Raw genomic sequence first — 23,028 nt, forward strand, 5'->3', positions numbered from 1 at the left:
TCCCCCACCTCCACCTGAGTGACCGAGGGCCATCCCCGGGGCCTGGGCAACAGCAGCCTCTGTGCCTGGGTCCCAGTGCTCTTTCCCGCACCCTCCTCTGCCACTCGCAGGGCCGAGTAAGCAAGGGGCAGGCAGCCAAAGGGGCACCGAGAACCTTCTTTAGAACAAACGAAGCTAACCTAGAACTGAGAGGTCTACGGTTCGCCTGGAAATAGACCACCCACCCCAGCTCACCTGAGCATCTGACTCAGGTTGGAGACCTGGTGGACCACAAATGGTAAAAAGCCGGTGTGGCGAAGATCAGTCCAGACCTGGAAAGAGACGAGTGAGTGGTCACCTGCCCTCAGGTACACGCCCAGGGCAACGTTTTCTGCCTGGGAGGAAGACAACGCCTCACCTTTGCTGGGTTCCGGGCAGCCAGGACCGTCAAGCAGTTGACACAAGAAGCAATGACGTCCACAGGCGGGGAGATCACTGTTGTTAACCTGATTGACACACTCGGCCTCAACTCGGCACCGTGGGTGACAGCCGCGCCCCACACAAGTGCCCCCGAGGGCTCTCTTCCCAAGGCAGGGGTGTGAAACAGAGCGCCCTCGCCAGGCTCGCCCAGGCCCTGAGCACGGCGAGCCCGAGCCGGCCGCGTGCGCACTCACCGCTGCAGCAGCATGTAGATGCGGGACGTGACGGGCAGCAGGCAGTCCGCTATGGACAGGTCTGTACTGATGACCTTATGGACCAGATCGATGATGGGCTTGACCCGCTGGCAGTGCTGAATCACATCTGTGGGGACAGAAAGCTGCGACCTCGTGGAAAAGGACACTAAGTTCTCAGAAGGGTCCAAGGCAGGATGCCAAACGCACGGTGGCATCTGGAGCTGTCAGTCCACCCCGCCGCATGCCCATTTTCTCTCGCCACTGAGCTCACCTGCAGTGGAAACCACATGCAGCAGCATTTCGATCTCGCAGGTGAAGAGGGTCCAGCTGCTGTAGGAGTACTCCCAGCGCACGAGGTACGCCCGGTCGTCCAGCATGACTTGGCCCACGGTGCCCTGAGGTATGCGAAGGTTGGTCTGACCCCCTGAGGGAGAGAAACGGTCTAGTGTCCGCCAAGACGAGGGGATTCATGACTCTTGTTGCAGACGCGACATTCAGCTACAGAGGCAGGCAGGTTCCTGGCTCTCACACGGCCGCAGTTTCCCAATGAAAAGCAAAACCCAAACTCTGGTCCTCTGGGTGCTCAGTCTCTCCACGTGTCTGAGAAACAGCGGGGTGCACGTGGGTTTCCATCCAAAGGATGGCTGCGGGAAGGCCAGCCGGGCGCACGGCCGCTCCCTGGCAGGCTGGGGGGCCGCAGTGAGGGGGGGTGCACACTCCTACGTGTCTGCGGGCTGAGCACCGAGAACACACAAGCTCCCAAGTCAAACGGGTTGCTCAAACGCCACCACAGGAAATAACTGCAACTTTCTCCCTACGACTTCATTTGGCACTATCTAGGCACACTTACTGATAACTTAGTTTTCCAAAATTGTGCTTAAATGCTGGAACGTCAACCTCAGACTATACCCTTCGGCAGGAAGGGCTCGCCCCTCTGCACACTCACCCCAGGGGAGACCCATCCCTGGCTGCTAGGCCGCGCTCCAGGCCTTCCAGGCTCAGCCTGGCAGCAGGTGGCCTGCTCCCTCCCTCTCTGGGGTGTGTGCGGATCACTCTGCTTATTCATGTCCTGTCCGTGGACATCTACTTACAACGTCTACTGTAGATACCCTTTTATCCAACAATCCCACTTTGGGGGTTCCACGTTCAAGGAGAAATCCCAGCATAAAAGGGCCTCTTTTTAATACCTTACAACGCAGCATTGTTCGTAATGGCAAAAAAATTTACATAGACTGAACATCCTTCACGAGAGGAAAGAAAGTGCTGGCACCCCAATGCTCTGCAGTCACGGACACGCACAGGCGCCACCCACACACTAGTCAGCTGGCTGAGAGCGGGAGTCTGCCGAGGACATGCGCCCGCTCTCCACCTCCACCTGCGGCCCCAGGCCGGGAGACTACCGGTGAGAACACCTGTGTGCTCGCTCCCCTTGCTCTCTGAAAGGCACCAGGCAGGACGCAGTGGCAGCAAGTGCTGTGCTTGCTGAGCGAGCGTGTCCGGAGCTCAGCCGTTCTCTTACCGAGAGGGTACAGGAGTTTGGGTGCCTGTCTCCGCCAGAGAGTTCCATCTTCATGGGAGAGCACGTCCTGCGGCTTGTGCTTGTACAGTTCATTGTAGAAAGACATCTTATCCAAGAAACTGTACACCTGCCAATACGCAGAAAACCCGCAGCGTTCGCGGCGGGTGGAGCTGGGGTGCCACGCCCACTCACCCGCTGCTCCCTCCGCCCGGCTTTCGTGCAGGTGCTCAAGGCCCTGCCAACCTGCCGGGCTCTTCTGAAAGCTGCCTTCGCAGGTGCATCCAATAGCACCAGCTCAGACCCATCACCCCACCCAAGCCCCAGACGGCGCTCCGCAGAAGGGCGGCCTTCACTGCTGAAGGAGCAAAGCCCATGCCGTCGGTCTTCACGGCCTGGCTCCTCTCCCTACTGTTCTCTGCCCCAATCACATACTAGGGAGCTTTGCAGTTCATCCCATTCCCACATTAACCACCAGGCACTTAATAAAGATCTTAATTTAATTGTACACACTAGCTGTGGCATCTTTCATTCAGCTTCAGCCTGATTCCCGTCACGGCAGAGGCCTTTCAATGCCCAAAGCACACCTCCCACTCTCCTTAGACAACCTGTGAAACCACCCACCTTTTTGGCGGTAGACTTCCCTGACACAAGGGCTCGTAGCAACTGCAGGAGTGGGGAGAGGAGATGAGGGAACATTCCACACACACTGTCCAAAATGATCCCAAGACCGGAGGTCGGCTCCTGTGTGCAAGGAGAGAGGCACATGACCTTCATGTGGTACAATTAACATCTCCAACTGCCCAGCACTCATAAGTCTAAAATTATACCAGACCTCATTCCTCCCTAATAATTTAAGACTTTCCTATTTCCACTAAAAGCCTTATCAAGACCTGATTTAGTCAGCATCTGAAGAGTCTGCTGCTGCTGCCCAGCTGCCCGTCCCCCAGAGGACAGCACTGACCACCTGTGCCTGACAGGTTTCTGCTAAAGTGAAAACCACTCAGCACATCAGCTGTTTGCTACCACATGTGAGCAACAGCTGCTCAGCCTAAATGTTCTTCGATACCAGCTTCTCCCAGGAACTCTGTGATTCCGTAACACTGGACGGAACCTCACAAAGAGGGTCAGATGTTCAGTCAGGCACAAGGGAAAACAGATCCATTCACCAGCTGGATCCAACACTAAGATTAAGTACTGGTGAGAAACTTCTTTCCAAAGCCACATTTTCACCCTATCCAGTTATCATCTTCTGCCAACGTCAGACACAGCACACCCCAGCTACAGCACTGCTGGGCTCCCAACGTGGCAGACGGAGCGCACACCGCTAAGCACGTGCCGACCCAAAGCACAGACTGCACCCTCACCTCGTGTCTGCCCAGCGTGCGGCCTTAGGCAGTCACTGCACCTCTGCGTCACCACAGTGCCAGTGGCAACTTATCTACTTCAGGAATTTGTGTGAAGATTAAATGAGAAAAAACACATGAATGATCAGTGTAAGACCTATTAGTATAAGCATATAAGTATAATATATGCTTAACATATTCCTTTGCCGCAGAGGATATCTAGTATGATTCTACTCAACATACTTACTGTTCCCCAGAATAGTTCCGGAAGTGAAGGGTCTGCTAGGACCTCACATGCTGTGTCAATTACATCCTGTTGGGGGAGAGGGAAAAGATGGCTTATTTCCCTAGTTAGCCCAGCCTATTTGCTATATTCCATTAAAGTAAAAAACAGTATTTTCATAGAAAGAACCGAATCTTAAAAATAATATGTAACATGTTTTATCTGTTATAATGATGCTAGGCAAATTTGATTAACGTCAAATTTGATTAACTGCTCCCCTCAGCAGTGTGTTTCAGTCCATCTGCCAGTTCAGTTCCCCACTGTCTCTGCTGAATCCTCTCACCTCCCGCACCTCTGGCCCGCAACCCCAGGTCTTATATGAATAAATAAATCTTTAAAAAATAACAAAACACAAACACTGCATGGTGTCACTTGTGTGTGGACTGTTAGGAAGTAAAGCAAAGGAACAGACCCTTGCAATCTGGCTAGAGAACTGAGGTACCATTATGAAATGTGGGAAGCAGGCAGTAAAGGGGAGAGGGGCCCAGTGCTCTCAGGCAAAGGAGCCCTGGGGTTCTGGTAGAGCCAGTCACAGTCGATAACATACATTAGTAGAGTGTGACGAACTGATATCCCTAAACAATTAGTGCTGTAACCCAATGTCACCTTAATCAACCACTCAGAATATATACACACAGCCAAATACGCAGGCTGCTACGCGGAGTGTGTGCTGACGGCCCGGAGGGCTGGGTGAGCTGGGTGACGGCCTCCAGCCAGACTGACCTGCTGGTCTCCCAGGGTGTGCAGCTCCAGGGAGGTGAGGACGAACGACAGCAGCCCGTAGACGCACATGCAGGCCGTGCTGGTGGTGCACTGTGGGGAAAGGAGCTGGGTCACTCTCAGCGCCACTGTCCCAGGTCCAGCGCCACCCCACAGGGACCGTCTCAGGGAACAGCACCAAGGGGACGCCGAGCATCTGACTTAGTACCATAATCAGGAGGACAAAGGGAAAAAGAAAGAGCAGGAACCCCAAGTATGACATCCAAGTTAAAAATTGAGAGAGAACCACAATCAAAACTCAGTTTTGTGGGAACGACACCACTCGTTCTAGAGCAAGGATCCAGAGTCTCTGTTGGGGTGAAGCAGTAGCTTCCTGAACTGTCCCCAAGATAAATCCACCAGGGCCAACAACAGTGGGGCCGCTGGCTGAGGTTTCCTGAGTGTGTCAGAACAAGCTAAGTGGGCCACTGAAGTCAAGGTCCGACACGAGACTCAGAGGATGCCTAACTCGCCCTGTTACTGGCTGAACGAGCAAGGCCCCCAAAGAGGTCTCGGTCAACAAGGCCCACGCTCTCTCCCAGGAGACGGTCAGTGCTGGCGCAGTACACTACACTGGCCGGCCTAAAGACAAACACCACCCGTGGCAACTGTTATCCCTCGGAGCACAGCACGATCCCGAATCCAAATCTCCTAGCGTGTAAACCTGAATACAAAGAACAGCTGTGAAGACGGAATGCGATCGTGCACAGAGCGCCGTCTGGCGCGGCCAGTGCTGAGGGTGAGACACGAGCATCCGCGGCCTCGGCTCACGCTTCCTCCTGACTCCTGCCTGCCGTCCCCACCCCGTGCTCAACACCACGCCCCCAGTCTCACGTCGTTTCCCCCACTGGCCAGTGAGCGGAGCAGGCGGGTCAAGTACTGAAACACGTTCAGCTGGATGGCCGTGCCGCCGATTTTCCGCACAACGCTGCTCGTCTCTTCTGGACTCAAGGTGTGACGGAGAAGAGCCCAGGCCAAGAGCACTGGGGCATGATGTGGAATGTCCCCGAAGGTCAGCATCCAGCGGTCCATATCCTAATGGAAACAGAAGGCAAGCCCTGGGTCATTAAACAGAGAGCCTCAGCCCTGCCCTGGACGCCTCACCACGTGCGGCGAGACGCCCTCCTGGCGCACCCTGCCATTTGCCTTTCACTTCTCCCAGCCCTCACTAGTCAGCCCCTCGGTTACTCTTCCCCTTTGCCCGTAAACGTTTCCTTCTGATTCTAAGTAGTCTTAATAGAAGATGATAAAAAACATTAAATACTATGGAATATTATTGAAATACTAAAAATATTTTCCTGCTCCTTCTTGGCTTCTCATTTCTTATTATTTTGGCTTGGGTGTTTAATCACAAACTTAACTCTGCAATCGTCCAGATTTGGAAGGGGGAGAACACGAAGGCCTAGGGCATTTCGAGCAGGTGGGGTGGAGGGCACCCCGACTACAGGAGGACGCCCGGCGGGCGAGATGAAATGTGAGGCCAAGGCGCTGGGGCGTGCAGTCAGCAGTGGTGCTTCCTGCTGGCCGAGCCCTGCTGAGGCGCCCCTGGCACTCACGCCCTCCTTCCCCTTGCTCAAACCACACGTGTCCCAGGCAGCCGCTCAGTCTGGGCAGTGCAGATGGAAAACTGGGACCACTGTGCGGGGTTGAGCATTTGCCATGGACAAGACAGGACCTGTTACTTCAGGATAAAATTCTCATTGAACTTCTCTCCCACTCTGGCACATAAATCCTGAAGTTCTGTGAAAGCCCCGTCTCCCACTGCTCACAGCGTGGCAGTTCTCTGCTCTCCGGCAGTCTGTCTGCAAGAGCCGCAGGCGCCCCGATGGCAGCGTCCCAGGAATGGGCGCAGCGGGAAGTCTGTCTGGGGGCAGCGTCTGCACAGCCCCCTTTCAACCTTTCCAGCCCTGCCGCCTCAACAGTGCTCCCTTTTCCTCGCCTTACAGAGGCTCCCTAGGAGCAGACCCCCCCAAGGCTCTGGCCCAGCCCGCACCCTCAGACTCTCCCGAGGAGCCCAACGGAGAGTTCGTCCAGCACTAACTTCTCAACAGTGTAGACCTTTTCGTTCAGTAACACTGAAAATTCTAAGTGGCAACAGAACTGAGTAGTTAAAAATATATCACTGACTTATAAACCATCTGAATAAGGAAGAGAGACTGTTCCCGAGTCACCTGGCAAATAAGCCCGTCCTGGGCAAACTGATGCAGTTCTCTCCTGTCGTCCAGAGCGCACTTGTGCAGGGACTCAATGTCCATCCCTTCCACCAGGATGAGGGCACTGAAGTAGCTGGAGGAAACGGGGTCATGGTTATGCACAGCGCTTCATGTCACTGGAGGGTAAGGTTTCCTTACCAAAGCAATGACAATGAATTATTTCACCCTTTATTCACACTAACACTTCTAAACCCAGTATATATTTAAACTCGCAAGCGCAGCTCAACTTGAACGGTCACGTCTGAATGCGCCAGTCTCTCGCACCTGCGTCTAGCAAAACACAGACCTGGTGCTGGAGGTTTCTGCAGCCAGCAACCCATGTGCCCCAGAGGGACTGTCTCTGCACAAGCAGCTCTGTCCACAGAGGGAGCAGGCCCCAGACTGTGGAACAGTCCTCTCTTGGTATCTGAAGGAGATTGATTCTAGGCCCCCGACAGATCCAGAATCCAAGGATCCTCAAGTCCCTTAGATCTTAAAACAGCCGGCATTTGCGCGTGACCTACTCACCTCGACACGTCTACGTCCTCTCATATACCTGAACTCATCTCCAGATACCACATCGTTCCTAGCACAAGGAGCTGTTATGCTGTATTGTTTTGGGAATGACGACAAGAAAGCTCTGTGTATGGTCAGCGCGGGCATGGCCATCACTGGCCTACGACACGGTACAGTAAGTGCTACTGAACGTCTCTTCAGGGTCTCCACAGGATATAAGAGTGGAGTCTGAAGTAGCTGGAGGAAAACAGCTACTATAAGAGTCTATAAGAGTCTAAGTTCCTACAGCATACTCTTGGTCACTAAAACATCCCAAACTTCTAAATAAAGCACCAAACACGCCTAATAGCAAACAACCATTTATATCATTTATTCTCCACCCCACTAATCCCGTTCAGGCAGATGAACAGACCCCGAGCTGGCAGTGCAGGGCAAGGCGGAACCCGTCCTCCACAGATGCCCTCCACCGGGTGAATCACTAACACACCCGCAGCCATTCGCTTTGGGAATGACGAGGCACCACAGACGCGGGTTTGGGACGTGTAGGGAAACGGACACTCAGAGAAATCTGCTGCACACACGGGGAGAATATGTGAAAGCACACAGCCAGGAGTCCAGTTCCCCCTCAGTGCCATTCCGAGCCAATGCCGCATGAAACCTGAGCGGCTGCTGTGTGAGCTGTGGCCCAGGCGCCCGCCTCACATGGAGGGTCACAGATGAATACAATGAATACGAATGGCTGTTTAATATTAGGCATGTCTGGAGCTTTATTTAAGCCATGTGATTCCACCCTCAGGCTCCGACCTCCAAGAGCGCAGGGACACAGCCACCGGTTTAGGACTATGTTAGCGTCGGCTCGGGCCTGGCCTGTGATAGCTGCTCAACGTTTTTTTAATCAAATGAAGGAAGGAAACTCTCATGAAGACAGTAAGTAGCGTAGAATACCCCCTGTGTGTTCTAGAACATAGCCGTAGTCCCACGAGTGAAGGACACCTACCGCCCCTCATCCACCCACAGGACACACACGGTAAACGCCGTCAACATTAGCAGCTTTCAGACTTACCCAATTCGATCCACAAAAGGATCCATAGTCTCGTCCACCAGGTGCCTGTTGGTCTGCCTGCTACCAAATCCTTGTTCTTTAAACATCTTGGTTAGTACCAAGAGATCACTTGGTGCCATCTCAAAGTAGGCATAGTAAAGAAAAATAATTTCTAGCAGCATAGACTGTTCCCGAAGGCACTGAACAAACCAGCGAGACACCTGGCGTTCAGTCTGCACAACCAAGGAAGGAAAAGATAGGAGAGAAACTGTCAGATTAGAAACATTTAAGATGTTTAACCTATTTTCTACTAAGTAATACCTGCACATGAAGCAAACTAAAAAAGTACCAAAACAGGGTTTAGAAAGTCTCCCCTCTACAATTCCTTCTACGCTTCTCCCCAGAAGACTGTCAGACGCCTCAGTCTCCACGTCTAGAAACAGCCGCAGACAGTCCCCAGCCCACGCTGAGGCCCACCGGCTCCTCTGTCATCTGTGCAGCCGCCGGTCAAGCTGCCCCAAGTGACTGCTGCACTGTCCACCTTACCGTTTGTACTTAATAGTGTACATAGATTGTTTCCTCTAGAAGTATATTTACTGCTTTTTAGAATTGTTTAGCAGTATAACATTAATTTTATAAGGCATTGTTTTAATGCTACATAGTGCTCTACTGCATGGAAATGCCTATTTATTTTCAGCATCTTACCTGAATGAGCATTTAGGTGATCACTCTTGTGCCATTAAGACCAATGCTATACGACTGACACATCAACCAGACAAAAATGTCAGCAAAGACAGAGACCTGAACAGTTTTTTTTTAAATTATTATCATTTTCTAAAGACTTTATTTATTTACACATACAAAAGAGGGGTGAAGGCTAGAGGCTGGTGAGAGGATTCACCAGACATAGGGAGCAGAACAGGCGGATCTACCGAGACCCACCTCTGAGGGGAGCAGTGAGGAGACAGGAGAGGTCTGCTGCACTGTACCCTGTGGGTCACCCCTAGCTGGGGACCGAATGGCGCTGCAGTGGCTGCAGACAGCTTCACATCATTGCCACTTAACCCCTGCGCCACGAGGGAGGGCCCTGTGTTGAGTCTTTATACTCAAGTACATGATATGTCTATTTGGTTATAGTTATGGCTTTTCTTATATACACTTATTTATTCCATTTTATTTTATTTAAAGATTTATTTAGGACCCTCCCTGGTGGTGCAGCACGTTACAGCGCAGCACTGAGAAGCTTAAGCCACTTCCGCAGGAGTTCGATCCCCGCCTGCCCCGGAGGAGATCCACATGGCGAGGCAGACCTCTCCTGACCCGCCCGCTGCTCACCTCAGCACTGTACTTCGTCAATCTGCCTGTTCTGTTCCTGGTTCTGTCTCGGGTGAATCCTCTCACCCTCCACATCTCTAGCCTGTACCCCAGCTCTATATGAATAAATAAATCTTAAAAAAAAAAAAAAGATTTATTTATTTATGTATACAGAACTGGGGTACAGGCCAAAGGTGCAGGAGTGGTGAAAGGATTCACCAGAGACAGAGCCGGGAGCAGAACAGGCTGAGTGACGAAGTACAGTGCTGAGGGGAGCAGCGGGCGGGTCAGAGAGGTCTGCCGCGCCGTGTGGATCACCTCCGGGGCAAGGATCGAACTCATGCTGACGTGGCTTTAGCTTCTTAGTGCTGTGCTTTAACCTGCTACACCACCAGGGAGGGCCCTATTTATTACATTTTAAAAGGACAACTTTATCAGGAAAAGGAAAAGGAAAACGTAGGTACTTGTATGGTCACAGATGGGCAGGAGAGCTCTTATACCCATTTTTTCTTCCATTTAGAAACAATTAGCTTACTTCTAACCAATGTGTGCTTTTGATATTATACATAAGCCATTTTCTTCTATTCAACACTTTAAATAGGGCCTCCCTGTGACAAAGGGGTTAAGTCGCAGTTCTATCAAGCTATTGCCAGCCACTGTGGCATAAGTTTGATCCCTGGCCAGGGATGACCCACATAGCGCTGTAGACCTCTCATCTCTCCCCGCTGCTCCCCTCAGCAGAGTATCTCAATATACCTGCCTGTTTTGCTCCTCACTCTTTCTCTGGTGAATTCTCTCACCCCCCCACACACACACCTGTAGCCTACACCCCAATTCTTGCATGAATAAATAAATCTTTAAAAATAATAACTTAAAATAGTTACTATTTATAACTTAAGTTGTTCTATTAAAGATGTATAATTTTCAAAGAGACCACATTCCAATCTACAAATGTATATTAGCTTGAGACTTATGATAAAAGATTGAGAGCACAGTCATACACTTAATAGATAATAACAAAGAAGATGAAATCTTGGGTTTCACTGTAATAATCTCCAGAAGTATACATTGAGGTAAGAGGACAAAATTAGCCGGATAGACAAACTGGAAGGAAAATGTTCATAATCAAGTTCTATTAGTTAGTCATCAATGCTCTGATTAACTTTTCTAAAGACTGACAACCTATTCGTGTTCTACGCTCACATGTGAATAAGCAACCTCACTCGGATTTGAGGCGCACACACAGGGTATATAGTCACCTTGAGGCACAATGACCACGTACCATGAGGTTTCCATGTGTCTCCCATGTTGGCGCTTCTGTCTTATAGAGCTCTTCAAACTGCTGTCTATATTTTGTGACTAGTTCCTTCTCTAATTTGTCAACACAGTCTGCATATTCAGCCTTAAAAGAAAAATCCAAAATAGAGTAACTTAAGAGTAAAAGGTGAAAATTCAAATGAATGACATAAAATCATTAAACAGGATGGAATTTTATAGGGTAAATGGAACCAGGAGGACTAAGTGAACTTACCCTATAGGGATGTCTTTCATCTTGGAAGTAAGTGAGAAGGTGCAACACACAACGAAGAATACAAGTCCTTTCTTCGTAATAATAATCTGCAATCTGGCAAGAACCCAAACATTTCAAGTCAATTACTTGTCTTTGTACAGATGATAGTATGAAATTTACTGATAAAGAGATTACTTGAAACATGACTAGAGGGCCCTCCCTGGTGGCACAGCACTAAAAGCGCAGCACTATTAAGCTGTCCGCAGCCACCACAGCACAAGTTTGATCCCCGGCCAGGGAGCTGACCCACATGGCACGGCAGACCTCTCCTGTCCCACCTGCTGCTCCCCTCAGCAGTGTACTTCGTCAATTTGCCTGTTCTGCTCCCCAGTCTGTCTCTGGTGAATCCTCTCACCCCCTCCGCACCTCTGGCCTTTACCCCAGTTCTGTATGCATAAATACATAAATCTTAAAAAAAAAAAAAAAAAAGATGTGACTAGAAAAGTTCCATATATACAAGCAATCACAGAAAGGGAAACAGTATTAGTTCAGAGGAAAACAAAAGGTCTTCATGAACTAGAATGTAAGTGAAGTCATACGATAAAAGGAATTGCCAAATGATATAAAACAACTTCCCCAAGAAGTCTTCTGCATATAAGTCATATAAGATAAAAGGAATTATTTAATAATATAAACAGTTTTTTGGCTCAGGAGAGCATTTAAGCAATGCACACTTTTTACAGACTGACAGGCCGAACACATGAAACCACACACAGAACACCACTAACGTATGTCCTTCTTGCTTGTAACTAAAGCAACTAAATTCTCACGAAATAAATAGAAAACCACTCCAGAAGCCGAATCCCGTTTTAAAATGAGAAGGCTGCTTTGGAGTCTGGGGGAGGATAAAGGAATAAAGAAATACAAATTACCCTGTTGTACTTGTATCTAGAGGGAATAATACCCATGAACTAGTTCTCACCCCAATGGCTAAAGAAATCTCCTTGGGAATAAAACATCAGCTGAGTGCAGTGGACAAAAACCTCATTTCACAAAGGAGTTAACAAGCATCTTCATTACAACCAACAAAATAGTCAAAACCCAGCAATGTTCAGGAAAACAAGGTCAAGAAGCTGTTGCCCAATTTACACACAGACCAGGAGCGGTGGCCACTACTGACCTTCAGGACCAAGGCCTGGCTCTGCCTCTCATCCTGCAGCACTGTCTGAAACAACAAAGAGTCAAGAAGTCACCTTATAAACAAAACTCGTTAACAAAGAAAAAGGTAATCAACATTACCCTTCAAAGCACGATTGCCCCTTCATATCCAGAAATATTTTTTACCAAAGTATAACCAAGTCTGTGCTCAAATCCCCGTCTGCCCTCTCTGGCCTCTATTTCCTGAGGAAATGCGGGGCTGGGCCGCTAATTGTTTTCCCAGACCTCTTCAGCTCTGATGTGCTGAGACGCCATGATTCACATGTCAACCTCTGACCTCTCCGCCCCTCCAGTCTATATGTTTTTTTTTCAAGCCATCAGAACAGTTGCATCAGATCTGTTATTGTAACTAATCTACATCCGTGGCAAAAAGCTGTTACCAAAAGCCAACAGGAGAAGGGGACAGGAGGAGAAAAGGGCTGGGTCCACTACAGACCTTCAGTGAGTCCCGGGTGCCTCTGTAATCCTCCTGGAGGTAGCACTGGAGCAACTGCACACTCTGTTCTTCATCAAGACCCTGAAATATGGAGGCTCCAAATTTAAAAAAGGCACACAGGATGCAAAAAAGCATTCTTAAAGATCTGTCTCTAGGAACAAATACAGAACTCAAATAAACAAAATCCCTTTTAGAAGATTTTACACAACATAACCATTTCAAAGCAAAAAAGAAAAAAGGGAGTCCATCACTAAGATCATTTACATGGCAATTTACATGTCAGAAACAACTGTGCTCACCCACCTGCACACACCATAGCGACAGACATGAGCTGGAACTTCAAATGAAAAAGAAACAGCTATGTACTTAAATACAAAGCAGTCAACTTGAAGATCACCACACATATACTAAAGGAAACTACGACAGGCAGCTAATGACAGGCCACTTGACTTATGACCATCAGCAAGAGCTGCAACTTGCGGATCTTCTCCATTTAATCCACCAACCTGAAATGAACTGAACATTCACTCACAGCCACTGACAGAAAGCCATGCCCATACACACTGCAGGCAAGAAACGGACTCGGTGCGTACTCACCAAGAACTTGCTGACTCTCAAACCCAGCTCCTTCAGCGGGGAAGCCACCTCTTTATTAGCTTTCACTTTTTCAGCTGAATGTGGACTAAGAAAAGAACAATGAATTATTTCCTCATTCTCAATGACCTCAGGAATTTAAAATAAAAATACTTGGGAGATGTTTTTAGCATAAGCCTTTTCCTACCCTTCAGGTACCTACCATGTGCGCATGCGCACTTATCTCCAAGGACTTTATTACACAGAACTATTCATGCCTCTGTAGTAAACATAATATAGTCTGCTACAAAATGTTAAATGTAGTTGTAACAAATTATTTGTAGATCTATTAAGTTGCTATCCTGAATGGTGAATATTACTATCCCCATTTTACAAGTGGAATTGCCAACACCTAGAAAAAGTAAATAACTTACCAAAAATCCCACAGCTTATCAAGAGTTGAGGTGAACTGAACACCAGGGTCTGTCAGTCAGTACACACGATCTGTCACTTAGCTCTCTCCACTGGGAAGGCCTGTAGGCCAAGCACCCAGCAGCAGTGAATGCACCCAGAGCCCAGATCCGTTTCTAGTAAGACCATTCTCTAGTAATGACAGCTTGGAGAAATGACTGATTATAGATTGGGGAGGTGGGGGATGGGGGGCAGGGGAAAAAAAGACAAACCTAGACGATTGTGTAATGCCAGGAGAAGGGAAACATGAAACAAAAAGATTGGGACATGTCACAAGGACATAGAAGTCGACCAGAAAGAATGCTCGATGGCCAAATCTCAAACAAGGGAAAAGCAAAGTACAAATATAAATAAGTGAGTCCACACTAATATAAAGGAAGAGTGAATAAATGAGGAAAAGGGAAAAAGCTTCCTTACAGAACAATTCCAACTATACATAGACGCTACTACCCCCCTCAGGAGCTGGAGTTAACCCCACATTTCGAAGGGGTCACACTTAATGACTCACTTCCGAAAGAGAGCAGAGAAAGGAGAAAGTTGGCAAACACTACCTCAGGCAAGCGAGCGAGGCGCCACCACCAGAGATCTCACGCAGACAGAACGCCCGGTACAATGTGGGAATAACAGTGGCTCACCTCTACATACCTCCCCCAGCCCAGAACCCCCACTACGGAGAGCAGCGTCAGACAGCCAAGTTGAGGGGATTCTACCGAGTGCCTGACCAGTCTCCGTCAAAACTGGTGGTGATCATGAAAAGCAAGGGGAGACGGCTCAGCTCTCCAAGCTGAGAGCGAAGGGGGTGTAAATGGCATGCATGGTGGCCTGGCGGGGTCAGAAGAGGCCACTAAAGGAAAACAACAACGGTTACATTTTAAGTCTGTGGTTAAAAAGAACAGCCTGTCAGACTTCAGAGCCATGCTCCTACATTGCTAGCTCGTGTCTTTTAAAAAGAGAATATGCCACAAACGTCTATGTTGCCACTGCTGGATTTTTTTCTATAAAGACTCACATTTCACAGAAAATCCACAACAGAAAGACTAGCAAACTGTCAGTTCTGAAAGAGGCAACATAAAATGATTATGAACACAGACACTGGATTAAGACTGCCAGGTTCAAATCCTGGTTCTACCACTTACTAGCTGTGTGACCTTGGGCAAGTTACTTAACCTCTTTGTGCCTCAGTTTCCCCATCTGTAAAATGGAAACAATAATAAAAGGACCCAAATATGATAATGATAAGCTTGTTTTAAAACTTCATATACTCTAAATACACAGTAAAGTAATTACAGAAAGAGTAACATGATATGTTACTTCAAAATAATTACGGGGGGCTTTGGTGGTGGGTGTGGGGTGATAACACACATTTGCAAAGTATCACCCTATGCCCCTAAAACAGACATGGTGCTGTACAAACCAGTGTTCCTCAGTAAACATAATTAGAAAATTTTAAAGCAAAATAACTATAGGGGAAAGGATTAGTTCTTCACTAACCTAAGGGAATGAAGACAGAAGGTGAAGATGTAATAAAAATCAACAGCTGTTTCAAAGTAGAAGGGAAGTGAGAATGGTTTAAGAACTACAGTGCATAACAGGTAAGATCCAGACAAGGAATTAAGAGTTCAGTCCTAGCAGCATACCCGCTTTTATAGCTTAGAATTTGTTTTCCGCTGCCCATTAAAAAACAAACAAAAAAACTACATAGTCAACCAAAGAATCAAAATAGTACCTATCTCAAAGGGCTTGTAAACTAAGTTATGACAGTTTATTCAGTTCTGTCAAGTGCTTAAAACAGCACGAGGCCCAAATGAGCCCCACAGGAAGCACAGCTGAGCCTGCGTGTCTCTGCCACTCTGACACCACAGCATCCCCACCAACGCCAATGACTGAATGAAGTATGAGGAATAATAACTGAATCTTTATGGAATGCTCACCTCAGACACTGGGATTATGTAACTGGATCTGACAATACTGCATTTCTCGAAGGAATTTCCCTTTCTTTAAATAGACAAAACACTGTGCCCTACTCTTTTCCACAGGTAACCAAACTGTTTCCTAATTGACCCAGCCAGCCCAGTATGACTGTCAAATCACACGATGATGGTTTCCTCTCTGCTTCCTCAGGGACTTACTCTACACAGATGCATGCAACCACCATACCTGGGAGGTTTATAGTAAGAAAGCCCCTCTAATAACCGCTGCCAGTGTTTATTCAGTTCTGCTTCAATCTGATTCTGGAAAAGAATAAGAAAATCATACAGATGAGATTTTACTCAGACGTCAGGATCACAATGAGAATATCGTACTCCTTTGACTCATTTTTTTAATACTCATTTCCCCACAGCTGAAATCATTTTGAATCCAGACTTCTGTCACCTCCTCTTCTTTTGCTTAACATCCTAACAGTGGTTTCACTTTATTATTATAGTGGTAAGCATCCTTTCTGGCAGTTGCATAATGTTTTATCAAGTGGTACATTATACCTTATTTGCCAATTCTGCACTGTTAAGACACACTGAAGCCGACTCTTCTTCATTAACCCGAATGCCATCATAAAGAACTTTGCAGCACAAACCTTTTGCAGGATTTCTTTCTTTTAAGATCTATTCCTAGAAATGGAATTGTCAGGCTAAAGCATATCAAAAAACGTTAAGGCTCTAAAACTCATTATGTTCAATACCATAACAATCATTTACTGTCATCTCAACACTTTCCTCTCTCATGGAACACTCCAAGATCAACAGGAAGAACACTCCTTTAGATTACATACTTAGGAACGTTCTAGAAAACACAAGCCTCGATGAGCAAGGAGGTCGCCATATGGAAAAAGAAGGAACAGCTATGGCAGAGAAAAGGCCCGAGAGTCTTTCTTAGCCTAAGGCGCCAGGATGGTGCTTGACCTGCGACCTCAGCAGCTAGTCAAGCAGCCCTTGTGTCTTTTCAGAAAGGAACCACTAAGGCACAAAGAGTGTAGCGATTCAGAAAACATCAACAGCAAGGTCCCAAGACACACTGCATTTTAGCAGCAAGAAGCAGGCTGTGCACAGATCATCACATTTTAGGAAGGAAAGGTTTACTTCCTACTTAAAAGGCAAATGTTTCTGTGAGATGAGCTACATGCCATCGGGAAATCAACCCAAGAATGTCACTACTTACCAGTTCTCTCAGCGCTGACCTTCCAAGCAGAATTGTCCACAGCTCTCTACTGCTCCTGAAAAATGACAGAAAATAGGTCACTTTGCTCTTTTACATCATACAAATTCTGACTAAGCTTTTTCACAGCTATCACATCTACTATTTGAAAGGAAAACTACTGTACAAACTGCTAAAATTTGAAAAAGTGGTGCTGCTGCATTGTCCTTCAGAGTTTATATGCAAAATTAAAATTAAGTAGCTAAAGTAAAAGATTTTAAAGTCAATGAAGTCAATGGAGGATGGTAGTCACCATCCTCACTGCCACATGACACGATTACCTGAGTCCTGTAAGCATCAATAATAAAGCTCACTCAACTGAGTGAATTGTGCAAAACGCAAGTATCTTAGCATGAATGAAATGTAAGACTTAATCACATTTCCTAAGTTAAGACATCTCAATTTAGTATTTCTCTCTCCCCATCTCATTAAACTGTGGTAACCTGTAAGGAGAAGCTAGAAAAGAACAACATACATTTCAATACTCCCATTACCTCCAGAAAATTTATAAATGCATGATATAATTCCCAATCAGATCAAATCTAACTCATGAAAGGCACTGTTGGTTTATTTCTTCCAAACTCCGCTGAGGTACTACCTGCAGTGCCAGACACCAAGACAGTCGTCCGCGGTCCCTGAGTGCTTCAAATACAGTCCCTACCACGAATGTATCCCAACCCCTCCCTTATCCACAAAGTTTCAAAAGTCACATTTTGGGGATATTTTTAAGTCTACAATTAAATTTCAAATAATAATCATGAAGCTCTCTTAAGAGTTATAAAAATACCAGTATTTTGTTTTGAGATCCTGGTTTCCCAATTATCTGACATCAGCCCTAGAATAGGAACCTGAAATAATTAATGTGACTTAGAAAGCATCTCTGCAGACAAAAGATAGAGCTCCTACTAAAATATATTTAACAAAAAGATTTAACAAAAAAAAACTCAAGTTATGTTAACTATGAAGATAAACTGAAAAATAACTTCTCCATTAACATGGTAACAAAAGCACTAGCTCTGCTTATTTTAGCACTGTCGGCCCTCCCTGGTGGCACAACGGATTAATACGTGCCAGCACTGCAAAGCTAGCCACGGCCGCACTGGTACAAGTTCAACCCCCGGCCCAGGTCTACATGGCACGGCAGACCTCTCCTGTCTCCCCACTGCTCCCCGCAGCAGTGTATTTCAGTGGATCTGCCTGTTCTGCTCCCCACTCTGACTATGGTGATTCCTCTCATCATTCCTGCACCTCTAGCCTGTACTCAGTTCTGTATACAAAAGTCTTAAAAAAAAAAAACTCTTTCAGGGTTTTCCCACCCAAAGTGTTAATCCTTAAACATACCTAAAAATTATAAATCCTTCCTTAAGGGTTAATGCTTTCAAGAAGACAACTTTGATTCTGACCACCAGCCACTAACTCTCACAAATATTCAAAAATAATGAGGAGATTAGATCCAATTAGTGGCTCTGTCCCTCATACTGATAATACCTATAAAGGCATAAAGAAACTGACCCCCAAATAATTAAAAACATACAAGCTCACCATTTTAAGAAATTTTGAAAGAGTACTTTCTGTAAAAGAAATTATTATCACCTAACTTGTTTAATAAATCTCAGTCAGCAGAAAATAAAGGGAGGACAGGACATGATGGTAAGTGGCCTGCAGTACAGATGTGGGAAGAGTGGCTCTTGGCTTGCCCCAAACTGATAGGACATTACCTAATACTCACCATAGTGTGGGGCTAAAATCAATGGAAATGCATTTATCATTAATTGAAAGTTTTGAGGCCTGAACCAAATCACTATTTCTGGATCATCCATCTGCTAATTATGAAAAGCTTGGGCCTCAAACTTTATGCATATTTTGTTCAGAACTCGCCATCTCTAGCTAGACAGGAGACTCTGAGTAGGTGAGAAGACCTCCAACCGCACTCAAGGACCAGCTGCCAGGATCCAAAATTCCTTGTTTTCTCAAATTCTATCTGTAGTTTTAAAAATAAATAAAATATCCTAAAGGAATCTTTCAAAAGGTAGCTGGTCCTCAGACTACATGGAGCAAAATCACCTGGGAACAACCTAGCAACACTCCAGAATCCTGGCTGCATCCTTGAGCTGCTTTTCTTAGAGACTGTACTTGGGAAATCTGTATTTTAAAATGAAGAGCCAAGTGAGTTCTGAAATGACCGCTGCTCTACCATCAGTTTGCCTCAGAGGCACAGCTAAAACATAGGCCCTTTCAGTCTTCTTTACTCGATAAGGCAGCTTTTTTTTTTTTAAGGGAAAAAGATCCTGCTATTATTAAACAAGACTGGAAATCACCACCTGAGTGTAAAGCAGCAACTTTTTTTGAAGTATAATGAACAATCACTACTATAGTTTCAGGTGCACAGTTATGATAATATGACATTTGCACACAATAGGGACTGATCACCACAGTAAGTCTATGTACCATCTTTCTAGCAACTTCCAAATTGGCAATACCATATAACTGTTTACAGTCCTCATGTTGTACATTACAGCTCCTTGGCTTACTTATTCTATAACTTGAAGTTAGTACTTCTGAATCCTCTTTCACCCGTTTCTCCCAATCTTGCTCTCCTCTGGTAACTACCAATCAGCTTTCTGTCTCAATTTTAGTTTTGTTTTGTTTTTTAGATTCTCCATAAAAGTGAAATCATAGATTACTTGTCTACCTTATCTCGGCATAATTATCTTCAAGGTCCATCAGTATAGCTGAAATGACAAAATCTAACTTTTCATTGCTAAGTAGTATCCTATTTATATCTTATCACATCTTTATCCACTCAACTGTTAATGCACTGAGGTTGTTTCACTATCTTGACTATTATAAATAATGCTGTAATGAATGTGGGAGTGTATATATCTTTTCAAATAGTGTTTTCATTTTCTTTGAGTAAATACCCAGAAGCGGAATGGCTAGATATCTGGTAGTTCTATTTTAATTTCCATATTTTTTTTCCAGTGGACCTACCAATTTATATTCCCAACCAACAGTGCACAGGGTTACTTTTTTACCAGTCTTGCCAACATTTGTTGTTTGTCAGGTAAGAAACAACTTTACAGGCATCACTTTAAAACAAAAATGTGACTTCTCTGGGAAAAAAACTCTCATTGGCAAAGTCATGTCATGTTGTGGCCTTTTCTGTTATCAAGTGTCAAGACTGAGTAATATCCACTGAAAATGAGCTCTTATATTAATAGCCAGCATTTACGTAGCAGTTATGTCAGGCAACTTGTAAACAGGACCTAACATTTTGTCTTACTGAATACTGACAACTTAAGAGGCAGGTACTGTTGTTATCCCCATTGCCTCTGAAGAAACTGAGGTTGTGGAGTGGTTAACTTTCCTACGGCTAGAAGATAATATATCCCGGCACAGGGATTAACAACAGGTTTGCATTCACCGCACAATGTAATCATTGCATCACACCACCTCAAGATACACCCAAGAATCCGTCCTTTAAGCAAACCTGAGGGAAACTTTCTGTTCTACATGGCAGACCCTACCCTTAACAAAGTGGCTGGGACACAGGAGACTGCAAAAATGCGTGCCAAGAGAAGACAGAATAAGGAGAACATGGTAGTTTACCAGCAAGGGAATCTGGGGGAAAGGGTTCCTTCCTGGCTCCTCAAGCCCTACAGACTTCATGGTCTAGGATGCAAGTAAGTCATAGACATCGAAGTCCACAAAGGGAAAGAAAATGGACATTAAGTCAATCACACGGTTCCCAAACAGCAGAAACGCAATCCGTGCTAAGGGGCATAAGCCCAACATTAAACACTACAAAGGCTATTCCACATAAGATAGAAAAGAGAGGAGAGAGATCACTATGAATGGACCCCAGGACCCATGAAAGACCACCTCAAACTGGGCCCTGAAAGTCTGAGCAGGTGATTTTCAAAAGACACAACAGACAAGGCCAGAAGAGCGAAGTCCGACCCAGCGCCTCTGGGATACATCTTCTCTATATGTACAGTTGTTGCTCACTGATTTGACAATTAAGTAAACTACTGGGGTAAGAAGAAAGACACACAAATTAAGAAAGATGTCCCAAAGGTAAAGTTAAAAAAATTGTAATGTTCTAATAAACAATATAAAAATCTGTTCCTAAAAGAGCTGCAATAAATGGAAATTGGATCACAGGGTTGGAAACCTGTGGATTAGGAGAAGCAGTCTCCACGACCGAGTCCTTTTGGGAGAAAGCTAAGACAGCTAAGCTAGTCTGGGCCAGTCCTTCGGAGAAGCCTAATTCTCTTCCACATGGGGAAAATAAATAAAAGCAGCCGGTGCGCAAGGCTGCTCTGACTGCACAGACGACAGATCACTCGGAGCAGATACTTAAGCTTAACAGTGAACTTTTCAAACCACAGCTGTTTGTGTAGCACTCAGACCACTCAGACTTCCACAAACACACTAAATGAAAAGCACAGTGACACCCCAAAATGCCAACATTCCACCTGACTTTCTGCCAAATCCTGAATGCTCTTGACGATTCAAGCGTAGTATTCCATTTTGACTAGTGCTAACTCATATTAAAATACACAACAGAAACCAGAAAATCAAGTGGACACTACTCTGAAAGGGGTTCCCTTTCGGAGAACCGGGTTCCGATGTGAAGTCATCTGCAGAGCAGCGGGCACCAGGACAAGAACTAAGTTTTCGCTTCGGCCAGACCTCTAGGCTAGTGATCAGGAAGGGGCGAGCTGCTGGAGTAGCTTGCGCTTCCAACAGGGGACGAAATGCGCAAAGCGGCCCCCCAAACCCTAGTCATTTCTTCCACCTTCAGATAGGGGCTTGACAGGTTCCCCAAGATGATCAAAGCACCTTTTAGGCAAACCTCCCCTCTCCATCCCTTGTTCTTATTCATTAACGAACACACCTTCTGTACCCAAGCTCCGCAATGAATGCAGTGAGGCTAGGAAAGAGCGCACCCTGACCACAAGGTGCCTGATGAAAGCAGCGGAGAAACCGCAGAGGAGGAAAAAGCAAACTAGTCATCACAGGGCTCCGTGAGATTCCAAAGAAAACCTCGAACTGCCTGCGAGGCGAAGGAAGTGCTACCAGGGACGGTGGGCAGTATTTGCAGTCAGTATTCACTGAATCTTTTACATGCTCTCCTGGGGCTCGCGCACACTGCGTACAAGACCAAAGAAAGTGGGGGGCCACGGCGGCCATGGCCGCCGGGACCTAGGAGACTGGGATGTTTCCGTCTAGGAGGCTAGCAGGGAGCGTGGAAGGCACTGGAAGCGCTAAGGTGGAAGATGACGGCGTGGCGGTGTCGGGTTAAAAGCTCTGGAGTCGGCAAGGCTGAACCCTCGCTCGCCAAACTTCGCCAGTGCTCAGCTGGGTCTGTTCTCGAGCCCCCGGAAAACACAGGGCGCCTCCCGGGTGGGGAGCAGCCCGCGCGCCCGCGCCTAGAAAGCTTCGCCCGCGTCCCGACCCGCGCCGGTGAGCGCCCGCCCGGGGAAAGCTGCAGTTTTCAAAAACCGAAGGCCGGTGCCCGGGAGGCACCGAGGGTTTGGGGGTGTCCGCGGGGGACCAACACACGCCCTGACGAGTGGCTGGATGAATGAAAGGTTGCGCCGGGAGAGAGCCCAGAAACTGCAGGGAGGTGCTGGGCGCCACCCGAAAGGGCCCCAAGCGAGAGCACATGGAGAGCCCCGGCAGCGTCGCGGGGCAGGCAGGGGAGCTGCAGGGGGACCCGGGCGGGGGCTCCTCCCGCCACCGCCAAGCGCCCCGTAGCGCCTCGAGGGAGCTCCAGGGCCCGACGAGGAAGCGCGGGGGAGGGGGCGCCCAGGGACGCGCTGGTGGGAAGGAGGCCTGCTGGAGGGAGGCCGGCGGCGTGCGGAGCCCGGGGGCCGGCGCTGGGGCGGGCACCCGGGCACCGGCCCCCTTCTGGGAGAAGTCCCTCCAGACCCCCGCGCGCGGGGACCGTTTGGACGCAACTGCCTCCCGTCTCCTCGCCCGCCCCCACAGCCGGGCTTCGCCC

At 47.2% G+C, this 23,028-nt stretch overlaps 1 protein-coding gene across 1 annotated transcript in view; it reads right to left on the reverse strand.

Annotated features, from left to right (window-relative positions):
- NUP188 (nucleoporin 188kDa) overlaps window positions 1-17,288 on the reverse strand; it is a 30,263-nt gene extending 12,975 nt beyond the window's left edge. Inside the window, exons 1-19 of the mRNA XM_004677891.2 lie at window positions 17,281-17,288; window positions 16,983-17,037; window positions 15,987-16,060; window positions 13,383-13,467; window positions 12,786-12,866; window positions 12,312-12,356; window positions 11,153-11,245; window positions 10,904-11,023; window positions 8,329-8,540; window positions 6,729-6,843; window positions 5,392-5,592; window positions 4,522-4,611; window positions 3,763-3,828; window positions 2,794-2,913; window positions 2,173-2,299; window positions 925-1,077; window positions 654-780; window positions 398-485; window positions 235-311 (exon numbers count right to left, since the gene is read on the reverse strand). Of these exons, the coding sequence (XP_004677948.1) occupies window positions 235-311; window positions 398-485; window positions 654-780; window positions 925-1,077; window positions 2,173-2,299; window positions 2,794-2,913; window positions 3,763-3,828; window positions 4,522-4,611; window positions 5,392-5,592; window positions 6,729-6,843; window positions 8,329-8,540; window positions 10,904-11,023; window positions 11,153-11,245; window positions 12,312-12,356; window positions 12,786-12,866; window positions 13,383-13,467; window positions 15,987-16,060; window positions 16,983-17,037; window positions 17,281-17,288 (1,937 nt within the window). The remainder of the gene's footprint in view (window positions 1-234; window positions 312-397; window positions 486-653; window positions 781-924; window positions 1,078-2,172; window positions 2,300-2,793; window positions 2,914-3,762; window positions 3,829-4,521; window positions 4,612-5,391; window positions 5,593-6,728; window positions 6,844-8,328; window positions 8,541-10,903; window positions 11,024-11,152; window positions 11,246-12,311; window positions 12,357-12,785; window positions 12,867-13,382; window positions 13,468-15,986; window positions 16,061-16,982; window positions 17,038-17,280) is intronic.
- Between the last annotated feature and the right edge of the window lie 5,740 nt (window positions 17,289-23,028).

The sequence above is a fragment of the Condylura cristata genome, unplaced genomic scaffold (assembly GCF_000260355.1).
Source record: "Condylura cristata isolate star-nosed mole 26May11 unplaced genomic scaffold, ConCri1.0 scaffold00006, whole genome shotgun sequence".
Taxonomy (NCBI): Eukaryota; Metazoa; Chordata; class Mammalia; order Eulipotyphla; family Talpidae; genus Condylura; species Condylura cristata.